Source organism: Podarcis melisellensis (genome assembly GCF_964234715.1).
Source record: "Podarcis melisellensis genome assembly, chromosome: 5".
NCBI lineage: Eukaryota > Metazoa > Chordata > Lepidosauria > Squamata > Lacertidae > Podarcis > Podarcis melisellensis.
Genome location: NC_138537.1, coordinates 50,031,976 through 50,057,299, shown reverse-complemented (window position 1 = coordinate 50,057,299; position 25,324 = coordinate 50,031,976). Strand labels below are relative to the sequence as shown.

At 39.8% G+C, this 25,324-nt stretch overlaps 1 protein-coding gene across 33 annotated transcripts in view; it reads left to right on the top strand.

Moving 5' to 3' along the window:
• Positions 1 to 25,324, top strand: part of ABLIM1 (actin binding LIM protein 1) — a 200,102-nt gene that overhangs the window by 167,323 nt on the left and 7,455 nt on the right. For 8 of the 33 annotated variants that reach the window (XM_081912184.1, XM_081912195.1, XM_081912166.1 and 5 more), the window contains 7 exons: positions 2,314 to 2,358; positions 4,630 to 4,665; positions 5,873 to 6,002; positions 12,563 to 12,583; positions 15,153 to 15,257; positions 17,625 to 17,672; positions 22,405 to 22,551. In XM_081912184.1, the coding sequence (XP_081768310.1) occupies positions 2,314 to 2,358; positions 4,630 to 4,665; positions 5,873 to 6,002; positions 12,563 to 12,583; positions 15,153 to 15,257; positions 17,625 to 17,672; positions 22,405 to 22,551 (532 nt within the window). The remainder of the gene's footprint in view (positions 1 to 2,313; positions 2,359 to 4,629; positions 4,666 to 5,872; positions 6,003 to 12,562; positions 12,584 to 15,152; positions 15,258 to 17,624; positions 17,673 to 22,404; positions 22,552 to 25,324) is intronic. The other 25 variants (XM_081912168.1, XM_081912193.1, XM_081912192.1 and 22 more) reach the window with 16 other exon arrangements.

Here is a 25,324-nt window from a genome sequence, read left to right as displayed (position 1 = left end):
TCTTTGAACTACTACTGTCAGATCTTATTATGGAAAATGTTTTCACATAGTGCCACCTAGTGGAAACCAACCAGTTAATCTTCTTGTTCAGAAATGAACACATTTGGACAATAAAGCAAAAAGTTACCGAAAAATAAATAATTCTGGTAGCAAAAGTTTGGTCTTTGATTGTAGCACATATGCTTTTAGTATAGTTCATATATGTTATGGTTGTATTCCTATTTGCAAACTCCTCACAGCTTCTCTTACACCGTTGTATCTGATGAATGAGGAAAGACAGAGGCTTTGGCTGCCTACTGCTTGTATGATTGCTGTGATGCATTTAATCATTGTTCACTTTCCTTCAGGAATGTTGTTTTGGCTGCATTGCTTTCTAAGGACCTCTAGCTATCTTCTGCTTCTGCCTTGCTTAATCCTTGCTTTTTATGGAGCAATGCCTTTTTGTATAATCTGATTGCTGATTGCATAGAATCACTTACCCAGCAATGGAGCACAGAAAACATACTTAGTGTGTTTAATGTGTGTCATGATAGTAGATCCTGCTAGGAAGCAATGTAAATAGTAACAGTAAATAGTTTTTGGCTTCTTTCTGTTATTAACTTGCATAGTAGTTGTTTTATGCTAATGGTAGCATGGATATCACATGACTAACATGGTCATCGGCTGGTTTTGAACCAGGAACATACTTAGGTGGATTAATAATTTAACAGTTCTCCTAGTTCTTCCTTGAGACATCCTTTGGCTCCAGATCTACATTCTCTGGTCTGTTTTTAATGGTCAGGTGAGTTATACCAACCATGGAACTAGTTCTGTGGCTTCTTAGCTAGAGTTTTTCCTGGAGCTCCATTCCTTCAGAGTTTGTACTGTATAACATTATGACTGAGTATTTGTATCCATCATAAGCTAAAATCTTATTAGAGCTCTTTGGAATTCAGTCCTGCCTTGCTTCCCTTTAAAGTAATCATATCACCGTTATTGACGTCACAATGGATATGGAAAGTGTTGAAGCATCTGAGGCCAGTACCCCGATTTAGAATCATGCCTGTTACACAAACCAGACCCATAGGCTTCACTTTGTGGGTGCTGTTGCAAGGCACACACATATAATGCACTTTCTGTTCCTGTCCTTATTTTATGTATTTATTAAATCATAAATTCAAAATAACAAAAACAATATTTTTTTAATAAAAAATAAAGAACAGACAACTGTGCACAACTAAATAATGTCAAGGATTCTAGGAACAATATATTTCAGCCATCAAATGCCTAGGTAAACAGGAATGTTTTAAAATGGCAATAAGAGTGCCTTTTATCAGTGGAATACCTACTACAGTGGATACACCTTGTAATAGTGCAACAGTATTACTTTGTTTTCTCAGGAAAATGTCTTCTAGCCCACAAAGTTGGAGGCTAGTTATCTTTCTTTTTTCAATTTATTAGATTTATATTCCGCTCTTCCAAAGGAGCCCAGATACACTGTCTTGGACATAACATACACTGGCTCTGTCTGAACAATCATATCTTGGCTTAATAAATGGAGATATGAACAAGCCTCTTGGCTACACATGTGATCTCTTTGCTTTAACTTTATTTTCCTGTTTCATTCAAATCTGGAAACTACAGTGAACAGTTTCAGAAAAAGATAGGATGGATATTTAGCCAACATCAAATATCACTTAACATCTTGGCTTGTTCTGACGCTGTTAAGCATAGTATCCCAATACAGATGAAACAAGAGGCTATAGTTAATGGAAGACCTCTTGCTCATTTGTGCAAAAGACAGAGGACTCAGCTGTACAGCTGCAAATAAAACGTTTTAAGTGGAATATACAATGTGACACTAGATGGCAATGGTGAGTCTCATGGAAAAGTCAATGTATTTTTAAAAACACATTTTCAGAATGGTTTTTATATGTGTATAGATTCCACCAGAATTGGCCAAGAGGCTTATTACTATCTCAGTTTATTAAGCTGATATATGATAGTCTAAATGCGTCTTGAATTTTGGTGTAAAACCCTTCACCACTGTAAAAACATAGAGAACTAAGACTCAGTAATCAAAACGCATAAAAAAATGGTTTTATAGACTGCCAGCACTAGAAAAATGGACCAAATGATCCATCTGGGTCAGGCCCCAGATTATTAATTTACAACCTGACATTCCACTTTCACTGGATTCCACCTGAGTATTTCCTTTTGCTACCTTGCTGCACCTGAGATTAGTAATTTCTAGGCTTTGCTCTGCATTATGTTCTGATAAAAACTTTTTAGAATTTACAAAAAAGAATGATGAACCCAAACTTTCCTTAACAGACTCAGAGTTCAAGATATGGCAGTTCTCCTGTGCACGATGAAAGTGTAAGTTGAAAGAAAAAGACAGTACAAACTCCACAGAGGTGACTTGGTGGTGGTATAACAACATGCAAAGCTAAAGTTGGCTTGAAAGGAAGACAGTTTCTTTGATGCCTCACTTTCAGTCATTGAATTATCCTGTGTTTGTCCGTAAGGTTGAATAAGAGATCGTTGGACAAGTCCTGAATATGTTTGATTTCTACATCATGACACATTATTGGAATTTAGCACTTTTATTTCATGGCAGATTCACATGACCCAGCTGGCAAAAGATGATCTGGAATAGCATTGTGATTTCCGCATCGCTAGATGTACCAAGCCACTATGTAACCATGGAGACCGGATTGAACAATGGCATAGTTGATATGGGGTTAGATCCAAAAAAGCTCTTCCATATATGAAGTCATCTTCAGGAAAGGAATGTTTAATGCTAGAGCAAGCCGGTACAACTTGTGACCCACCAAGCTAAAACACAGCCAGTAAGGCATGATTTGCGACCTACTAGATACTTGCACTCCCTTCTTTTGCAATACCAGGCGGGTAGGGAACCAAAAGGTTTGTTGAGCCCCTCTTGGCTGCTGGACTGCATTCAGGCTGGTAGGTCACAAATCGTGCAGGTCTAAGTTAGAGCACTGCATACAAAAAATGAAGCTAAACCCACATATGTTCGTCTGCTTGGCAAAAGGCTGTAGCTTCTCCTAAGCAATAAAGAATGAGAACTGCTGCCAAGTAGACCCACCTCTAACAGGATTTTCAAAACTCTTGCACAAGTGTTTGTGGTACAGAGCTTGTTGCTATTTTTCTTCTTGTCACAGTGCTTTTGGGTGCATCCTTTGGACTCTCTCTCTCTCTCTGTGTGTGATGCAGCAAGTATATAACAACTTATATAACAACCACAATCCCAGACCATCCAAGATATGCTCAAGAACCCATGTGGTACAATGGCTGAAGTGTTGGGCTTCGGTGTGGATTAAAATCCCTGTTCAGCTATGGAGAGTGTTATTAGTTATTATTGCTTAGCCTAGCATACATCATAAATGGTGGCAACTGTGAGGTTAAAATTGGTTGTTTGAATAATGGGATGCAAGCATACTACATATACTGATCCTACATCCTGGGCCTGAAAGGACATGATTCAGCTTGTGGCAATGCACCTTACAGAAGTTTGCTTTAACATGATAAGAGATCTTCAAATAGCAGATATCAGAGAAAGGATGGATAATTTTTCTACTTCTTTACGTTACACAAAATTCTGTTCTTTCTGCATAACAAGTATGGGGAACCTTTGGCTCTCTACATGTTACTAAACTACAACCTCCATCATCACATCAGCTTGCTAGGGCTGATGTCACTTGTAGTTCAGCAACATTTGGAAAGCCAAAGGTTCCCACTTCTGCTGTAATAAAACTCCCCGAGTTTTATCTGGACAAGGTTTACCAGATGCAGCCAACCTGCCTTCAGTGCCAAGGATCATAAAAATAAAATAAAATGGCACCCCCCTGTAAAAGTCATCTGGAAACTTGAATGCTTGGTGTCATTCAAACCCCTGAGCCAATGAGATACTTAATACAGGGATCACCATTGTGAAAGCTTTCTGTCCAACTATGGTAGCTGTCAAATTAATCACACTTGTGATTGCCAGCTTTGCAGGTAGTGTTACCAGAGGAATCATGTGTTATAGGTTGCTCTTGTAGAATATTTGATTAAATTAAGCATATGTGGAGGTTGCTTGAAACTCAAGCAGTTTCCTAAATCTGGATATGAGTAGGCAGTGCCATAGAAGAATCTTTAGGAGTTTCCAATCAACTTTTTCATATTGTCACCTTGATAACAGAACAGTTTGGGGTCAGGTTACCTGAAAGACCACCTGACCCGGCATAAACCTGTAAGATCATATAGATCAGCACTCTACAGGATATCAGAGTTGGTAAATTTTCTGCTGTTTCCCCTGCACATTGACGTGCCCTTCTCTTTGCCCTACATGAAGCATCACAGCAATTTCCCTTGATTGTCTTGTTAAAGGCATACTTTTTTTGGCAAGCTTCCCCTAATCTATCAACTCAGGCACTGTATCACTGGATTTCTGTTTCTATGATGTAGTTTTATTGTTTTTACACTGATTTGCATTGTTTGTACACAACATTGAGGGTTTCTTTGAATATTAAGTGGTTCAGAAATATTTTTAAATAAATAACACACCTGAAATGACAACTACTAATGGATTTGTGACGCATTGGGAGTAATCCTCTATAATTTCCTTTCTTCCATGTCTTGCAGTCTCCAAGGACACTCTCTCCAACTCCATCTGCAGAAGTAAGTTCAATGGAAGCTGTGCCCTCCATTGTACAATGATGATGATAATAATAATAATATGACTACCAGTAAAACAGTATTATTCCTTGTTGCGTGCTGCCTTCTTGTAAGCTGCCATTCTGTGACTATGCAGTCCACTGTGCTGAATGCAATTCAGCAACAAAATGCACATGGCATTTATTTAGCTTATTGCCCTCAATGCAATCAATCTCATCTCATAATGCCAAGCTCGGGTTTTGCTTTAAAAAACTCAAAAGACTCAGGCAGTGGCGTAGTGTGGGTTGTCAGCACCCGGGGCAAGGCAAGTAATTTGCGCCCCCTAACCCGTGGATTTGCGCCCCCTAACCCTAACCCCCAGATGTTGCGCCCGGTGTGACCAGCCCCCCCTGCACCCCCCACGCTACTGGACTCAGGGGCAGTATGGTTACATAACTGGGGCACTGAAATTTCAGAGGTCAAAGGTGAAGAAGTGAGCAGGGAGCAGGATCAGTAACTGTTGTTAAGTAGTGGAAACAAACTGAATAGTTGGAGCGGTTAAGCAATGCAATCATATATGCAGGGTTCCTTCTGTATGACAGTTGGGAATGAATGGAACAGACTATTCAACATCCTTACCCAGTAAGGTAAAGGTAAAGGGACCCCTGACCATTAGGTCCAGTCGTGACTAACTCTGGGGTTGTGGCGCTCATCTCGCTTTACTGGCCAAGGGAGCCGGCGTACAGCTTCCGGGTCATGTGGCCAGCATGACTAAGCCACTTCTGGTGAACCAGAGCAGCGCACGGAAACGCCGTTGCTGGAGCAGTACCTATTTATCTACTTGCACTTGACGTGCTTTCGAACTGCCAGGTTGGTAGGAGCAGGGACTGAGCAACGGGAGCTCACCCCATTGCGGGAAATCAAACCGCTGACCTTCTGACTGGCAAGTCCTAGGCTCTGTGGTTTAACCCACAGCGCCACCCAGGTCTTCCATGTTCAGTGTTTCAATGATAGACTTTTTGGACAGGCTAATATTTTTTAAACGGCTCCCAACTCTCTTAAGTGTCAGCTTCCATGTTATGAGGGAAATGCTTTTTTGTAACATCTAGTTTGTCTCCAAGTGTCAAGGAACTGAAGCAGTGAGTTACTCTGGAAAAACATTTTAGCAGTATCTTTAACCATTATAACCCTGAATATTATAATATATATGTAAAATATTTTTTTACCTCAGGGATATCAGGATCTTCGGGATCGGATGATACACCGGTCTACCAGCCAGGGGTCCATTGGTTCTCCTGTGTACAGCCGTCACAGCTACACTCCCACAATGTCACGTTCACCACAACATTTTCACAGACCTGGTAAGGCCCAATGTAGGCAAGTGGCCAAGCCACAGAATCTTAGCTTCTTTATATCATAGAATTGTATAGAAAAGGAATCTGACACTTTAGTATTACATGACTTCTTGCATACGATTTGGTTCTCTTCCCCCTTCCTTTTCACTTTTTGCTATTTTTAATTAAGCTGCCTAGAATCTATGCCAATTAGAGAAAAGCACACAATTTCCTGCAGTGAGTCTTGTTGTTAGGGGGAATGTTTGAGTGTTAGGATAAAGCTATTACTATTGGGAAATTAAATTGGTTGCTTATCCTTTCTTTTATAAGTGGCAAGTAATGTTGAATATCATGCTATAGGGACCTTTTTAATGAGTCTTTGGTTTCAGATTGTGGAATACTCCTGATAATCAAACCTCACAGTCCACATGACCTCTTTGCTTTGATGTTGAAATGGAAGGCCATCTTTAAAAACAGGAAAATTCTTTATTTAAAATCTTAGTGTGAAGACAGACATAAAAAAAGTTTTAAAAGTTAAATGCAAATTCCACAGCCCTTCCTTCCTTCCTTCCTTCCTTCCTTCCTTCCTTCCTTCCTTCCTTCCTTCCTTCCTTCCTTCCTTCCTTCCTTCCTTCCTTCCTGCTTTCACATCTGAAAGGTCCACTGTACACACTAGTGAATCAAATGGTGGCTCAGTTTTTAGGCTTGCCTCCCCACTTATGTCTTCCTTTAAAAAAACAGCATTTAATTTGTGCCTTCTTAATTATTTTAAAGAAAACTTAAGCTTATAAAACATAAATCTCTTCTGAGTGTTTGAGGCAGGAAGAGATTTCTTGGTGGCATCACAGGGGCCAGCCCTGTGAATAGCTAAATATAGCCTCAAACTGGCAGAATTGTTCTTTTCAGAGCTTTATCCTGCTGAGGAAAGCTAACTATCAGCTGGTCACTGTGAATAACTTTGCAGGGTAGCACCCACAGCTCTTAAAATGTTGTGCCTGCATTCACCCCTAGCTAGCCATTAAGGTCTACAAATTGCAAACCAGTTCATCTGTTAAAGTTGCATGCAGAAAACAGTGAAATTTCTACTTCAGAGATGTGCATTAAGCTGTATTTTTCTTTGAAGTCTTGCCTTTAAAACGTACCTTCCTAAATAAACTGCTCATGGGTAGCATTGTGAGCAAAATCTGGAAATTAAAATTGGTTAGCCTTACTCTGGAAATGGTATGGAACCCCAAAACTAGGGTTTGGGATTCAGGTTAGGGAGAATTGCATAGCTACCTTATCCAAAAGCAGGTGAAGCAAATGTCTAGATGCATGTTTTTCACAAAGGAATTTATTAGTATCAAGTTTGGGTGCGTTCATATGATGATAGTAAGCTTAAAATGTTGAAGAGGTTTTTCATTTAAAAGGCACAAATGAAATTTGGTTTATCATATAGCACTGACAAGATGATGATGAATTCTTCAAGATATACATGGTTGAGCCAACTGAATCTATTGGAATCTATGAAAAGGCTTCACATTTCTGCTTCTTGTGATTATAGCTCCATATATGCTAGATGATAAACAAATCCAGGCTTTCTTAAGAGTTTGACAGAGCACAATGGCTAGTTGTTTTTATTTCTGTGGGAAATGATGATCCAAGATGGCATTGGCCTCATTCAGAATATAACGCTCAACAATAATTAAAGACAAATGAATGAGCCACTCCTCTTTCCTTCTCTGGTATGGCCTCAAGGAAAAGATCAGAAGCTCTCACTTCCATTTTTAACCACATGCATTTTGGCATTAGGTGTGCTGATCTGTCAGTATAATATAGTCGAAAGCAATAAAATATAGTTGTTAATCTCCAACTGATTCCATTTCAGGAAAGTTCTATATGACAACTCTTAGTATGTGAATCTGTGAACATAATCTATGAGCAGAATTTAGTATTTCAAAACTTTTAATCCTGTAATTGTAATTAGAATGGTACAGTGTTTCCTTTAAACCATGATTTAACTAACTTAAGAGTGTGAAATATGACAAGATGTAGGACATGCCATTTCTCAAAATCATATTTGTGAGATTTATTAAGATTGAGACAATGATTCAGTTTGCTTTGCTGATATTTTGAATAGCTTTCTAGCATTGTGTATTTAAATAAATGCAGGAAATAAAATGGTTTCTGAGAGCAGTTCAAATTACTGGGGAAACAACCAGCATTATATTTTGAAATGACTGGGAATTTTTTACCTAAAGTTGGACAAGGAACACCGTTATTCACATAATAGCAGATATTTGCAGATTTCTTGTAACCCCAGATCTCAAAATTTCCAGAATGATTTTGAAAGTGACCTAAAGGCACTTTTTGAAAATTCCCTCATTGATAAACCGCATGAAAGGCTACATTGATTAGAATATTCTATTCAAAAATGGCTCTCTTCCAGTATCTATATTAAATTAAAAACTTTCATCATAAGGCCCCCAAGGTGTTCCTAGTGTTCTTAGTGAAATAACTAAACTCTTCTTCCAGAATTTCTTAAAACAATTTTAAAAAGGACTTTGTACCCCTGTTTTGGCATTGTTTGGTCAGGTTGTCACCCAGACAGCTGCTGCTTCTGAAACTCATTTGGGTTCAGGGTGTGTGATGCATGAATAAGTTATTTTTTGCTATACAGAGAGAGTACTAATTTAAGCCTGGACTAAGGAAGTATCCAGTGGCAATATTGAGTTTTCACCTTCTTCCTATGACTTTCCCTAATATTTGTGTAATCTTATTTCTTCCTAGTTTGTTTAGTGCTTTTCTCCCTCTGTTCTCTCCCCGCCTCCAGCCACTGGCCCTGCTTCTGTCTTATTTTGTGTTCTCTTTTCTTTGTTTCCATTTTGTCTTGCCTCACGATTTCTTGCCGCTGCAGAGCTGCAGTCTAACGGTGTGCAGCGGTTAGCCCACCTGCGCACTAGCAGTCCCATCTCCACCCACAATGACTCCCGCCCCTACTCCCCTTTCCGACACCACTTCATCCCCCATGTCAAAGGTAAGGAGACAGGCCATTCAAGCTAGTGTCAGACAGACTGGAGATTTATTAGCATTCAAGGAAAGCTAATAAGGCACATCTCCATCAAGTGGCTATCAGCTGTGTGACTCCCGGCATGCCTCAGACCTGCGTCATATTGACTGTGTTAGACCTGACATACCTTCTCCATCTTCGAGGAAGTATGTCCTTTCTAAGGGTCTCCTTAGGTGAAGTGCTCCATTTCTTATGTTTTAGGAAAGTGTGGCTCTTTGAACAGCAAGGGGACAGAATTTTGCTGCCTTGGAAACGTAACTCTGGAATTGCCATAACTCTGAATCTCACTCTTCAAGCACATTGGCATGTAAGGTCTCCAGTAGCACCTCTCCCCATGCTTCAACTTCCAACACAAATAACACCATGTCTGTCAAGCTTCACACAGAGACATTTTTCACTTACAATGCCTTCTAGCAGAGCCTCCTTCCCTCAAATCTAAGGCCAGATTCAGGTCATTTTACCAGCTCATACACTGGCAAACCCCAGCGTTGAACAACAAGGCTTGCTCTAATATAACAAATCCCAGCTCCTGTCTTAGGAATGCAGGAAGCTTCCTTATAGCATATCTACACTTATTGGCGGTGGCTTTCTACAGTTTCAGACAGGAAGCTTACCTAACCCTACCTGGAAATGCCAGCAATTGATACTGGGAGTTACCACAAGCAAAGCATGTGCCTCTACCACTGGGCAAACCACCAGGGTGCATTCATATAACATTTTTCTTGTCTGGAGTGATCTTGTCTGGTGCAATCACTACTTATATTCAAAAGCTAAGATTCATCTCTCTTAAAAACTATCTTCATAGTTTAGCTTGCTTTTCATACCGTCACACTATGTAACTCTTAAAATTCCCTACCTGTTCCAGGTAGCTTGCTCCATCTTCCTGCCAGCATATTGATCCTCCATGATGACTATCCTACCACTTTGTATACAAAAAAAGTATCAGGTGTTATAATGATTGTAATAAAACAAAACCAAAACACCAAACCGGCTTGCAAATATAAAGGACAATTTTATTTAGTTCAACAAATTAGAGTGCAATGTGCATATCAAAGCCTGGAGATACTTATAGACATACAGTCAACTAGTGGCACAACTCTGCCAATAATGTATATAGTAAGTAATAGTGTCATAGCACAGTTGAAACAAGTGAATTGTTCTACAGTTAGTTATCTACTGGAAGCGCAAAGTCCTGTAAGTGGGAATGGTTGCAAGAAAGGGTTCTTCACATAGCCATGTTCCAGGCTTTGATATGCACGTTGCACTTTAATTTGTTCAGCTAAGTAAAATTGTCCTTTATATTTGCAAGCCGGTTTGGTATTTTGGTTTTGTTGTATCCTGCCACTTTGTCTACTCATTTTCCTCCTGGTATCCATCCCTCCTTGTTCCCAATGTGCCCTATATACGGTAATTTTCAACTCCTCCTGAATCACTCACTCAGGAGCTGATGTGAGCAGCAGTAGATTAGGTGAATTGCTAAAAGCCAGGAAGATTTATGCTCAAGTTATACTACACATTTCAGTGTCCTGAACTAAAGTAATATGGATGTTAAATAGATTGCATGGTTTCCATGGGCCATTATCAGAAATGATAATAGTTCTTAACCTCCTCCTCTCTCCAGTAATAAGACACACTTTACAACCTTTTCGTTCCGGTTTGTTTTAATCCTCACCATAGCAAAACTCACTTCATCCTTTACACATGGGGTCCCTTAAAAACAGAGGCACAATTCATGTTTGCATGCACTTGATCCATAAACTCCGGTTCAACATTTCCATGCTGCAGACCTACTGTAGCATCCTCCTCCTTTCTCAAGGCATTTCCATTCTCTCTCATAACGGTAGAGCACCTTTAGATTTGACATAGCAAACCTTCACTGAGGTTCAGCTCATAGTTAGCAGTTTCTGAAATAAAGATTTTTGTGTGTAACTCAGATTTGTGTCCTGCTTTGTCCATTCGAATGACAAAATCGGGAAAAACAGAAGGGCAATTAATTGTATCTTGTACAATAAAGATATGGGATATACTTCCATGTGAAAGTGCCAGCATGACTATGTGTGCATGTGCCTAGGGGTGATGTTTTGATATCTGCAGTCCACACTCAGCAGTAGCTTAAGGCCATGCTGGGCTTCCCCACTTCTGCACAAAGTTAATGGTGGCAATTATGGAACCAGCACAGGCTCTGCTGTGTGCTCAGATGCCTTCACAATGTTCATACAGCATCTCCCAGGAAGAAAGGTACTTCTCTTTCTAGGAGTTCTTCCCATGTACTTGTGATGCCAAACTATGACATGAGAGTACAGGAAGCTACCATCCAGATGTGTGCTAAGGTGATTTGTGCTAGATTTTCAGCCATTTTAAATTACAATTGGCAATATTGAATAAATTAGTAATTAAATGGACCTAAGGTAATGATTGATTGTATATTAATCTGATTGTGACTTTCTGGAGGGGAGAGTTCATCTTCTTTGAAAGTTTTGGCTTTGAAGTGTTTTGAAATGGCATGTTTCAAGTAGGGTGGATAGGTAAAAAACCCCTGCATGAATGTATTTTGCTTTCATGGGGTTTGGCTCACATACATTATATCAATCACCCTTAAGATGACCCAGCAAGGTTGTTTAGTAATAAAACTTATTTGTTTTATTGTTTATTAAGTTTGTATATTCCCTTCATTTGAAGATTTCAGGGCGGATAGCAACATAAAAATACAAGATGAAAACACAAAACGCATAATAAAAACAAGAACAAAACTAAGCAATAACCCCCTCCCCTCCATCTCCCAAAATTGCCACTGCATTATAGGTATAGGGAGTTTCACAAGTAGGATGAGGAGAAAATTCAAGTCCTTATATAACAACTGATTGTCAGTCACATTAATGTTGTTGGGCATATTTTGGCCACAACTTTATTGATTACAGAATGTGAGTGGTAATTGGCTTAGGCATTGAATGGACCCAATTATATCTGACTCCTGCCCACTGAACAGGGAGTCCAGTAAGGGTAAACCACCAGAAGGGGGAGCCCCGTCAATGCAGACCAACTCGAGCTCCCCCAGGTGTTCCTGACAGGGTCGTGTCATGGCCCTAGCCCCGCCCCGGGCTTCGGACAAGATCCACACCTCTGGATTCCTTTAACGGAATACCCTTAAGCATGGAGGGACAGGTGATGGCCACACCTCCCCTCCCCCATCAAAAGGTCAAACAATGCCTAACCACAAAACCTTACAAAGTTGTGATGATTGCTACGAGGTAGGCGAAAACCAAATGGCCTGTGCCATGCACCAATTGACAGTTTCTCTTAAAAAATATTGATAAGCTTATCTGTTGGATTGAGAACCAAAAAGTAGCACTGTGCTTCCCATGACTGCTTTCTGCATTCCCCCACCCTTTAATTACATGTGCTTACATAGCCATATGTTTTTTCTCCTTTTTTTAGTTGAAAAGTACCACCATAGTTCTCATGAACGCATTCAGCTCTATTCTCCCATTTGTTTTATCCTCATTTCTGTACATGACTTTTTTTCCTTTTCTTTTCTCAGATGCGGCTCCATTCTACATAGGTATGCCATGTCTCAGCTCTCTTGTGACACCCCTCTCCAATACCCAGAGGGACTTTGTGTTGTTGTTCTTACCCATGTTCACTCCCTCTTTGCTGATGCTTCCTTCCTTCCAAGTGTCATTCTAACAGATACATTTTACTGCTTTAGCTAACAACATGTTAGGCACAATTCAGCTGCTCATATTGGCCTCTATTCACAGATGTGTAAATCTGTGGCTCAGTCTGTACCACAGGGCTGTTTGACCAGAATATCAAGGGTCTTGTGTTCTTTCAATTTAACTTAATGCTTGTCAGTAGAGATTACTGTCACCCTTCAGCTTTCTGTAAATAGCATTTCAATGCAAATTTACTAGAGAGCCAAACAGAGGTTAAAAAGTGTGATGAAAAGCTGATAACCAATTCCTCTTTTTAAAAAAGTTTAATGTCCAAGTTTGTAGGAGATTTCTAGCAGGTTGAGAACCACATGATGGTGCATCCCAATTTTGTACTGTAAAATGTTGCCTTGAACAAACAAAGTTAGCATAGCATAAAAGCCACATGGAGGCCACTTGAAGCCACATAGCAGCCGCTCCATGAGGACTGGTTTCCACTGTCCATTTTCTCTCCTCACCACTGCCACACATGCATGATGTGTAGAAGAGCTGCCATGCAGAGACAGTTTCAAGTTGTTTGACTTGCTTTCACGTAAGTCCTGTTAAATGCACAATTAATTTCCCCCCGGCTCCTGAGAGCAAATAAAGAGGTTACCATAACCCACTGTAAATACACCACATCAATTGATTTAATGTTTATTTTCTAATAAATACATATTCTACAGAAAATATATGTCTCTCTCCAAGCAGTCATTCACATTTTTTTAGCACTGATACTAACTGATCGCTAGTGTCTTTGAAAAGCCACATGGATGAGGATAGACATAAACTAAGTTCTTACTGATCCTGAGCTTTTGGAGTGAGTTGAGTAATCTATGAACTGAATGAATTGGATTCCCTCCCTTCAGCATATTGATAACCCACTCCCAGGTTTTTAAAGGAACAGTTTGCACATCAGAAAACTGTATCAGAGAGTGCCACTCAATAGGAGACACAGGACCTTTCCAGGGAGGCTCACCTGGTGTTGACTCTATTACCTTACGGTGCCACTTGTAGACTGTTTTAGTTGCCTAGGCATTTTAGATACCATTTGAATAATGGTTTTAATCTTGCTTAGCTCTTTTTAATCTACTTTTAATATTGGCTTCCACTGTTACACTGGTTTTATAATTGCTGTATTTGTTTTAGTTGACTGTTTCTAATCCTCTTCATTTGTGAGCTGCTCTGAAAACCCTTTGGGCTGAACAGCAGGCTAACAACATAGCACATATACATGAGATAAAGTGATTCAGAGTCCCGTTGACATAGTTCAAGCTTGAAAAGCTTGGACAGGTTTTATACGCTGTCCCTTTCATGCGAACATAAAACACCTATGTGTGCAGCTGTATTGCACACAATTGGAGTTTATACGACAATGCATTGGTCTCCCTGTTGATTAGAAGGAATCTCCAGTCCAAACTTTCAGTCACTCAGTTATTCACTATGTATCACTGGCTGTGCAGTTGGCATTGAAGAGAAAACATACTTTGACTGCTTCTGTTCATGAATGAAAATGTGGGAAAGTGTCAATAGAACGGCTCCCCATGTGCCCCCTCCCCGCCCTCTAGCAGTTGTTGGATTACAAACTCCTGTCATCCCTGACAATTGGCCATGCTGCCCTGGACTCACAGGCAGGCCCATGTGGAAGGGAAGGCAGCCAGGTACATTTGTCCTGGACCTTTAGAGTGCTAATCTGGCTGGGGGAGCTGGACTTGCGCTGTTTGAGTTTATAACTTTATTCTAACAAGACTCCAGCCCCTGGCCCCAGACAAGTTCCATATGGACCTGCTGACAGGAGTTAGAGTTCAGCCTCATTGCGAGGGCCGCAGGCTCATCATACCTACCATAAGATAATTTCCTGGAGATGAGATGAAAAACAAGACCCTAGAGAAAAGGGAGTGTAGTTATTTATTTATGCTAGTTTGATCAATCAAAGAAAGAGCAAACCAGAATAATTAATCTGAAGCTTTTCTCCTTCTCGTACATGTATGATCATTTGAAATGAATGATTCTCTTCAAAGGGTGCAGATAATTTGACTTGGGGTTTGCCTAGCAATGACTTTGCCAAATGCCATGACTCTTCAACTGAAAGTGTGAACCCTGGCTGATATTAAATCATTACCACGTAACTTCCCATTCCGCTCCACGGCTTGTCCATTTAATTTGACTGCATTCTTCCTCGCGCATGCTGTTGGAATGTACAAATGAGAGGATGCAAGCTGCCTGATTTCCAGCCTGATGTGAATGTCTCTCTTAGCACAGACTAGCAGTGCCTTCCAATGCTAGCCATATTTCCTGACTACCAACTATATATATTTTTTGTTCGTTTCCTCCCTGGTTTTCCTTTTCCACCCTCTTTTGGTTGGGTTTTTGAATTATGCCTGCTTCTTTACTGCTGTTTTTGTTTTTGTTTCTGTTTCCCCATTCTCCTCATTGGAGGCAATGAGCCGTCCAGCGGTCGGAACTCCCCTGCCCCTTACCGGCCAGACAGCCGCCCTCTAACACCAACTTACGCTCAGGCCCCTAAACATTTCCATGTTCCAGGTAGGAGCTGGCAATGTATGTCTTGGTGTCCTGTCATAGTGTAGACCAGTAGCCTTTGTAACCCTTGTCTTGTCTCCATTATCTCATGCTGTTTAGTTTGTTTGTTTTTTGGAGTATACCATGAACTGCTTTGAAATGCAGGGCTTGTTGGTTTTATTTTGAGAGGAATTAGAAAAAGCTGGCTGCAGAAAGATTTAAGCGTTGAAATTAAATCTTTCTCTTAGAGATTTTGGAATAGGGAGGATACAATATAGTTTGGCAAGAGCACCGTGTACATGGCCCAAGCCACTCCTTGGTAGCACCAAACACATCTTACTTGTTAGTTCCTGTTTTTCATGACTTTTAAGAGGCAGGATTCAGGTTACAATCCTAAACAAAAATACTAGGAAGCCCGTCTAATGGAACTCAATGGGACCTGAGCAACCATACTTAGAATTGCACTGTCAAACACTTTGCATTTTTTGTGGCACAATGACTGTGCTTTCTGTTAAGAATAATATTGCTTAAACAGACTTATTGCATCTAGTTGTTACTGTGGCGCCCTCTGGTAGGCTTCATTTGGGGCCTTAAATCTGTAGATTCCTGTGTGAAGTAGTTCTCATTGATGCAAATCATTAATTTAACATTAAAGCTTCACATTATTTACTTTGCTTCTGTACACTTTTTACTGCCTGAGAAGGAGCCAGTGATACTGCTAAAAGTTCAACCACGTGTATATTACGCTCTGCTTTTATAGAATTGTCTTCTGTGAATGCTGCAGATAACCTGGTAGCCATTTTCTAGCAATGGCTGTGGCTTAATGTTTCTTGAGCAGTCTTAGCGAGCAATGGATATGTCATTATTCAGTATATAGCAAAACATTGAGTTGGGGGTTAGTTTGTATCAAAGATCTCTTGTTCCAATGTAGTTTGAAGAGATAAAGTATTATGGCCCCACTCTCTTCTGTGTCAGTTAGAGTTGTTTCTCTGAAAGTAATAGAGACGTGGCTGTCTGGCTGAAAATTTTGGCCACAGACTTAGGAGCTACTGCTGCGGATATAACATTTCCCTTCATGGTCATGGATCTCCAAGACATTCTTAAGAGATTACACACATACTGTAACAGCTTAACATACAGAGAAGGTATAGGGTGGGAAATGTGGGACTGAACCAACAGCATAACCCTTTTTTATGGCTTAGAGTGGACCATTACTGATATATCCTAGCCATTAATTAGCTGCTACACATCTAAGAGGGATAGCCTGCATTAAACATATCTTGCCACTATGAGGCTGCAATCCCACCGAACACTGTGGCACTACTGAGTAAACATACATAGGATCAGGCTACAATATAGCATTCTGTTTTCTTTGTCTACTGAGTTACCCTAGATAAGTCTTTTTTTAAAAAAAAACAACAACCCAAAGAACATGGCTTTTGGGTGATTTATTTTTGACTCTACCTCAAGCTTTCTAAGAATCCTCTCTCCATTTTGTTTGTGTTGTCATATTAATTTTCAGTGTCTGTGCATTTTATATTTAAGAGGAACATGAACTTTTCCTTGAGAGTATATACAAGCATGTATTTAAAATAAATAAATGAAAACATTCTGTACTATTTAAGTCATTGCTAGAGAAATACTGTATTAAGTCCAGGCTCTATGCCATAAAATGCTTCTGAATATGAACATATGTGGTGGTGTGAGTTGGTTGTACCACCAAACCAGTAAGTGTGGTAAGGAACATTGCAGAGGCTCAATAGAATTACGGAGAATATGGCTGCATTTCAAAACGGCAGATTTACACTGCAATCCTTCACACATCTATCTGAAAGCAAGTCCCACTGTTCTCAATGAGACTTACTTGTGAGTAGGCATACATAGGATTGCACTGAATGAAACATGTTCTGAAGCCTTGACTGTAAATGTACATCATTGCTATTTGTGATGTCTGTGGTTGGAGGAGAAATTGAGCTGCTCTTGCACAATTTCCCAGTAGCCATTTGGGGGCTATTTTCCGCCAGAATGCTCCTGTCTCCACCCCTGGCATATCTCTTTTGGTTGCACCTCCTGTGAAATGTTTATCCCACTAACAATCTACTAAGACATTAAACTGAATGGCCCATGCCTTTAGGTACATCACCATGTTGCCAACTCTATATGTCAAAGATTTCATGTCATCTGTCTGTGATATTTTCCCATCTGTTTTTGTGTTTTGTTTTCATCAGATACTTCTCTCTTTTATGTGATACTGAAATTAGTTTCCTGGATACTTGTGCCAAGTCCTTGGTTTGGAATACCTGTCAATTTAGTGTTTGATTTCTTCCCTCTTTCCCAGCATTAATTGAAGATGTCCAAATAGTCTCATGTTTCTGCTTTTTATTTTTACAGATCAAGGCATCAATATTTATAGAAAACCTCCTATCTACAAACAGCATGGTAAACCTTATTCTTTCTGTTTTCAAAGTGGGACAATCTTAATATATTAAATAGCTGCATGACTGAACTGTTGACTTACCCAGAGCTTTGTCTTCATGTTAACTTTTTGTAACATTAGCGGATTATTGCCTGCTTTATCACCTTTTATGTTTCATTTTTTTCTGATGTAAACAGAGGTGTTTGAAAGGCAGAAAGATACAGTAATCTCTCATCTTACATGTGTTTGGCAGCAGGCTGGTTGAAATTGTGCAACTCCCAAGCAAGGCACAGGGTAACACAAGCAGACCTGGCACAAAATGTGCTTTTAAACTCTTGGTCTTGCTTGCTGGGCAAGGCCTACTCATTGCGCCGGCTCTGGGAGTGCTGCAGATACACTAGCTGCAGGGTAGCACCAAGGTTTGACTGTATATGCAATTTTCACACATATGCATAATGCTTGGAACCAAACCCGTGTAAGATGAAGGATTACTTTACACTGTATACCTCACTGCTTTGAATGTTGTTTTGCAGAATATGATAATCCATCACGGCTACTTTGTTATGTAGTACCCTGCTTGCAAACAGGAATAGTACATGTCTTATTGGCCTTTATTTCAGTCATATAAACTGCAGTCATGTAGGGTTGTTCTACAGCTAGCAGGCCAGCATTCCACATGCAAATTTGCTTAAAGATATCGCACTAATATATCTGGAGATATTGAAAGCAACATATCTCTTGGAAGCTGTCATAACTAGCTAAAAAACTCTGACAGGAACAGTTAGGTTTTTAAATCAGTTTTCCTGTCCAGTGGAATACCCACTTTAATAATATGAGAAATGATGGGGAAAGTCACTTGACCAAGGCATGGTCCCAATGAATACTGAAAGAGCATAATCCAACAAGCACGCTCATCTCTCTCACGACCCTCATTCATTTTATTGATGCTGGCATGGGAGCAAGCTTGGGCTCCATTGTGTATTGCTGTGCTCGACTGAGCTTAAAATGAGGTAGAACTGACAAGAATCTGCTTTTGAGTGCAGGGGCAAAGCAGTAGAATGTCTGTAGTAACTACAGAGTGTCTTTCAACATGTGCCCAATGTTGAACGCTCCGAGTAAAAAACGAATAGTGTGTCTTCATAGCGGGGATATTCCTCAGCGGTTCTGCACTGACAATGGAGCATTCACAATTAGCAATTCACAATTTCTTTTTAACAGCAAAGGTCACATTGCAGTATTTTCTGAGGGAATTTCAGTAGTCTTTGGAGATCTGGCTACGAAAATACATTTTTCACAGTATCTAGAAAGAAACTAATTATAATTATAGCTTTTAGGTAAAGACTCATGGAAACAGAAATAGCAGGAAGATCAGGGGTGACTGAGGGATGCAAAAGTTTTAGATTGCTTGAGGGCTGATGGTTATTATGGGGTGGCATTTGTATTATTATTATTATTATTTAATTTTTAATCATGCCATTTAATTTTTTTCTTGACATCATTTTTATTTCTCTATGATTTTTATTGTGTCTACTCACCTCCCATTAACATGTGAATGTTTTTGCCACTGACCTCATCAATTCTAATACGTAAGTACTGTTGGAAGGCATGTTTTTGTAATTCCCTGAGCAATGAGCCAAGGTAGCTGCTCCTTATCCATTAAAAGCAGGGATGGGAAACCTCCGATCTGGGCATCAAATGAGACTTCTCTTCTGGCCCTCAGGACTCTCCTCAAGCTACACACCCTCCTCAGTCATCTTGGCTGGCTGGAATGTGTCCCTTGCTTGCCTGGGTGGAGGATAGAAAGGGATATATTAAGTATGTTTAGAAACTGACCTACTGTAAAAAGGTTAAATCTACATTCATTTTGCCTGTGAGCCCCCCACCCTTGGGAGGCTGCCTAGAAGGGAATGTGCCCTCAGTCTGAAAAGGGTTCTTCACTTCTGCATTAATACTTCACAGTTTTTCAGGAACTTTTCTTGTTCATAAGCTCCCTTTGGAATGAAAGAGAGCTGCCAGTCTGCACATTCTTGTGCAGCTTTCATTTGTTTCACTTAAGCCTATGCACAAGATATTTCCAGTTAGTTACATCCCTTATGAACAATTTTTATTATATTTCAAAATAGTAAGGGGGCTTCTGCAAATAAACATCTTTTGTTTTTTGTTTGCTCTTCCCTAAAAATTCTACATTTTATTATAACTTGCAAACTTTAAAAAGTTAGTATTCTTTCACTCTACTTTCTCTTCTTCTGGAGAATGAATCTAGTTAAGGTTTTAACTATGTAGTAGCATCTGATAAAGACTTTCCCTTCCATCATGTGTGACTAAATAGTCGCAGGACTTTCATTTAAAAATGTACTTTAAGAAATGTTAACAAAATCTTAAAATATCATGGAGTTGCAGTCTAAGGCTGAGATGGCCATGGTTTAGGGGAAAGGGTCTTAAGGGTCAAACTGAGAACCGTCCAGGGCCTGATTAGGTTCATTGGCTGGTGGTTTCCCACCTCTCCTCTAAGTGATCACAGTTAAAATGGCCAAATTCATTTGAACGGAGCATTAAAACATTGAAGTAGATTTATATAATATGCAGATGGACAATCAATATCTAGATTTACCCCTTCTCTTCTTATGCAAGCATGGCCCTGTATAACTTTCTAACATTTTCTGATACAGGCCTCTGTTTTAGCTAAGTTTGTGACATCTGAAAATATCCTTTGGAGGCTTTCAGAAACACAAACCTTAAAATAGTAAAGACACAAAATATATCTTGGGAAATAGTTTTTCTAGTTCACATTCTTTTCTATCTTTTTTTAGTTGCTTCATACACAGTGGAATCAGCCCAACATTTGGTTATTGAAAACAGCAAAGGGTGAAACTACACTGTCATTTTGTATATGTAAAACTCTGCCCTGAGGTGATTTTTTTCTTTGTTATTTACTGGCATTAAATCTGCCTTCTTCTTTTCAAATACACACGGAACTTAAGAACAGTTGCATGCATCTCATGGTGATGTTCCCTCATACATAATGATAGTATAATTTCACCCTAAGTGAATTGCCAGGATAAATATTACACTATTACTATACATTACTTTGGGATCAATTTCACATGGTGATGACAATGCTCTGAAGTAAACATCAAGGATGCTTAATAAGAGCTTTAACCAAAATAAAATGAAGCTAATTATTATGTAGCAGTTACCAACTACTGATTTGGACTGATGAAAAAGTATTTACTTAATGTGGAAATGTAATGTGTTAAGGAAATGTAATTATATAGTAGAAAGTTTACAGTTATTAATACACAGCAAATTTCATTCCCATTGGAGAAATTTTGTAAAATGTCATGAGATTACATCCAGTAGAACACTACTAAAATATCCCTGGCTTCTTGCCTTACATGGAAACCAAGAGGCACACTGAACTCTTCTTTTTATTAACAGCAGTTGCTTTAAAAAAGAGAGACTGCCATATAATGCTTCTGTGGTTCCAATGAACTTGCTTTGTAAATCCATTCTAAAGCTGTGCACAAACCTAGGATTATTGAAATGAGAGTGCCACTCTGGAAATATACTTGTGTTCTATTCAAACAAAACAATTTTCTCTCCCAGATCAAGCTCAGGAAAACTGGTCCTGTGAAATTTTGCAGAAGTTGGCTGTACATAGAGCTAATTAGCAGACACTTGTGATGTCACAAACCCACCTCCATTGACCTGGGAACAATTTTGCAACTGCTTAAAAAAAGCAGCCTGAGGCAACTAAAGAGCATTTGAATCAGACATCTTGGCCTTCCAGATGTTGAAATCCAGCACCTTACACTCGCTGACCATGCTGTCTGTGGTTTATGGTGGTTGGAGTTCAACAACAACTGAAGGGCCATGGGTTCCCTGTTTTAAATGATTAAGTGTGCATCCCATATGCCTCCCTGAAGCATTTGGAATAGGCAGGATAGCAGAATTCAAGCTTTTGGATGACTTGCTTGTCTGTTATCTACATTGTAAAGGTGGGAGAAAGCCATGCTCGCTCCATTACAGAACTCCACTGTAACTTCTGATTTAATGCTTTGATTGTATGCATCCTTCAAATGCACTGTTCTCATGAAATTTGGGGTTTTCTTGCAGAAATTAGAACTTAAAATTTGGCCACTATATGTTAATAGGAGTATTATATCAGGGCTTCTCCAGACTGGTGTTTTATTTGTGTGTGTGTGTTCCACCGTGGGTGGGTGGGGCACACAGTGTCTTACACTTGTCATTGACACAGTAAAATAGTACATTAGTGGCAGATTTATCCTGAACCATCCACCCGTCTTTCAGCTTTATTTACATTCTGTGATGCTTCCTCAGTATTACTGTATTATTACTCTCTGGAGGGGCATTTTCTGTGCTATTGCCAAACAAAAGCAGGACAGCCACCACTGCCACTCCCAGAACATTTGTGCTATAAGAAATTACAGGACTTCAACAAGAAGCTACTAAACATGCACCAATTGGATACAGGGCAGTTTGACTGCCCCAAATACTTTTGCAGTCACAAACTGTATTGAAAGAGTGATTGTAGAAAACTGTCCCAACACCACCAAGAATGCACAATAAAAAGGATGTCTGGAGGGGCCCTCACTTGCTGAATAAGGAGGTGAAATAATAGTGCTTATAGTGTTAACTATTTCAGTTGTAAGAGAGCATGAAGTAGAAAAGAACCATATAGCATTGATGCAGCAACTTAATCTGATAGCTTAAGTTCCCCTGATTGCCATCTAGATGCAGCTGCCCTGGCAGCCCAGAACAAGTCTTCCGATGATATCATCAAGTCCTCCAAGTTCCCAGCAGCCCACGCTCCAGCACCCAACGAGATTCCAAAGATTGAGACAGAATACTGGCCAGGTCCACCCGCACTTGCGGCTGTAGGTATGGAACAACAAGTGACAAAAAGTGTAAACCCCACCCCAGCTTTCTACTAACCTATAAATAAATTTAGACTAATATTAATTAGTGTGTGATACAGGGACATTGAATTCATTTGCACCTGATCCTTAAGAGTCTTATGGGTGCTACACTAAATATATAATGTGAAAAGATGGGGAGAGGGGTTTCCCTGGAAAACCCTGTAGTTTGGAATGTATAACCTCAGACTCTGGGATTTCTAATCCCTGGAGTCTACATTCCATTGAAGTGCACACTCCCAGGTTTTCCTGCATTTCTTTCTCATTTGGACCCCTTCCATGCATGCCTAACACAGAACCTCTAAGCTTTGCTTTAAAGTATCTAGAGTTCATAAAGACATTTAGGGTTTATCACAGGAGCTTTATGAAGGGAGATTTTTTCCCGTGTGTACATGCTGTTCCTCCGATTTCCCCCTTTTAAGAGCTTTTGGCCCCCGAAATCACAATGCACTTTTTGAATTCAGAGAGTTTAAACAGGAAGTTGAGGTTTCTGTGGGACACTTTTTGAGAAGGAAAGTGAGGATTTGGATATTTCTCCTTAGTTTCTAGTCAAAAATATTATCATTTCTTTATGAATATATTTATATGCTGCTATATCATAAAAATCAAGTACGGTTTCGACCACAGTATCTATATACAATAAAACTTTGTAAAAACTTAAAATCAAAGACCATCACCTATTATTGAAATGTGTTTTCTTAATTGCCTGCATAAGCTTGGCAGCATGGAAAAGTTTTCAGCAGGCGTTTAAAGGTTAAAACAAAAGGTGCCTGCTGAGGAATGTGTCCAAGGAATTGGTCTACAGGGGCAGAGTTAAGAGATTACAAATAACATTGTCTTCATAATCTCATTCAAATCAATGTGTTAAATTGACTGCTGCAGTGAAGCCTGACTTGTTTAAGGATTTTCTTACTTCAACACCTTTTCGCTGTATCTAATTAGGATAGGAAACCAAAGATACAGACAGGGTGAGTCATATTATTAGAAAACCTGAGGCAACCACGTTTGGCAGCAGGTGAGGGGACATATTCTGCGATCAGACATACACATCATCCTGAGCTGGTGCCCAGGCACTGGCACCACTGCTGCTGAATTGCAATGTTTGTTTGACCAGGTAGTGAACAGCTGCCAGGTGACACAGTGCATGAGTGAGGCAAGGTGTTTGAGGTCATAGCTGTGGGGCCACATAGTCTGTCCTGCACCTCCTAAGGTAGCCTCCTGCCCTTAGCTGCAATGGAAGATGTTATCCTGTTGCCAGTGTTGGAGCAAGAGTCAGTTGCCAGTCCTATGGACTTCTGTTCATGGAATTGAGTGAGGGGACATAAGTCCATCATCTCAGGCTGCAAAATGTCCTTAAAGTTATTGATTTCAATACATAGCACAAGCAGATTTCCAAACAAATGAAGTTAAAAGTGGCCTACTATTAGCATCATATTTGTGCCTTAAGATATTAATTTTATTTTCCATGCTTTTTTCATTTTTAAAAACACTTCTTTTGTTAAAACCCAATATGTATCATGTCATATTATCTGTCCACATGATTATTTAAATACAGTAACTGTTGGTTACCTGTTAACGGTTGGTTGCATACAAAAGCCTGATTCTCATGTTAGCTGGGGAACTCAGTGTGAGGTGATTTTACAACATCACATCAATGTTACCGCTTTTTTGTCAGCATAAAGAGTTTTTTGCAATGCCACCTTTATGGAGGGGGAGGAAATCTCACAGTGGTGATTTTCTACACCCTAAGTATATTATTAAAATTAATATTAAATGACTGGGTAACAAATTCCACATATACTGTGACACAGATGAGAGTGAGGGCTTGTTCATCATGGGTCATAGTAAGCATTAGCTCTGACTATTAATAGGGTGTATGAAGCCAACATACTCACCATATGAAATGGCCATAGCTAAAATCATCTCATCCTGACTTCACCAAATCCAGAAGGCACATGTGAACTGAACCTACAGCAGGCATTTGGGGATCTCCAAAGAAAATAATTTATTCTTTTAACATGGAATGTGGTCAACTTTATAAGAAACAGGAAACAGTTATCTTACATTTTGGAAAATGTTAGCAACGTCTGCTAAAGGTTCAAAATGCAGAAGGACCCAGGGGCAGCAGAGATTTCATAGGTGTGTGTGTGTGTGTGTGTGTGCTTTGAGCAAGGAAAAGTGACTTCAGAAGCTGGCTGTTTTCAGCAAGCAGTAGTGGCAGGAGAGCAGAGGGTGCCTAATCTTACTCCTGTGTACCATTTTCCCACTGCAATGCTTCTCTTTGCAAACTGGGCTCCAGACTCATGCTTGTGAGAAGACAGGGAAAAAATGCATCTAGAACAGTGTTTGGAGAAAAGCAGCCTGGGAAACAGGAACTTGCAGCAGAAAAATGGCAGGCGGGAGGGGTTATGTACACTCTTGAAGCCGTTTCTGCTTCTTAAAATCATCCTTTGATATTTAAATGCATGTATATGCATGTAATATCTAGCTAAGCTCATGGTTCTGTACTCGCTGTCATGATACATTAGGTGTGGGGAACCTTTGGCTCTCCAGATGTTACTAAACTACAACTGCCATCAGCCCCGGCAAGCATGGCCACTGGCCAAGGATGTTGGGAGCAACACCTGGAGAGCCATTGGTTCACCAATCTGCTTTATACACCATTGTCCCCATGTCCATTTTGCTTGTATACCTTACCCTTCCTATTCACATTTCCAGTGTTTCCCTATTTTAAAAAT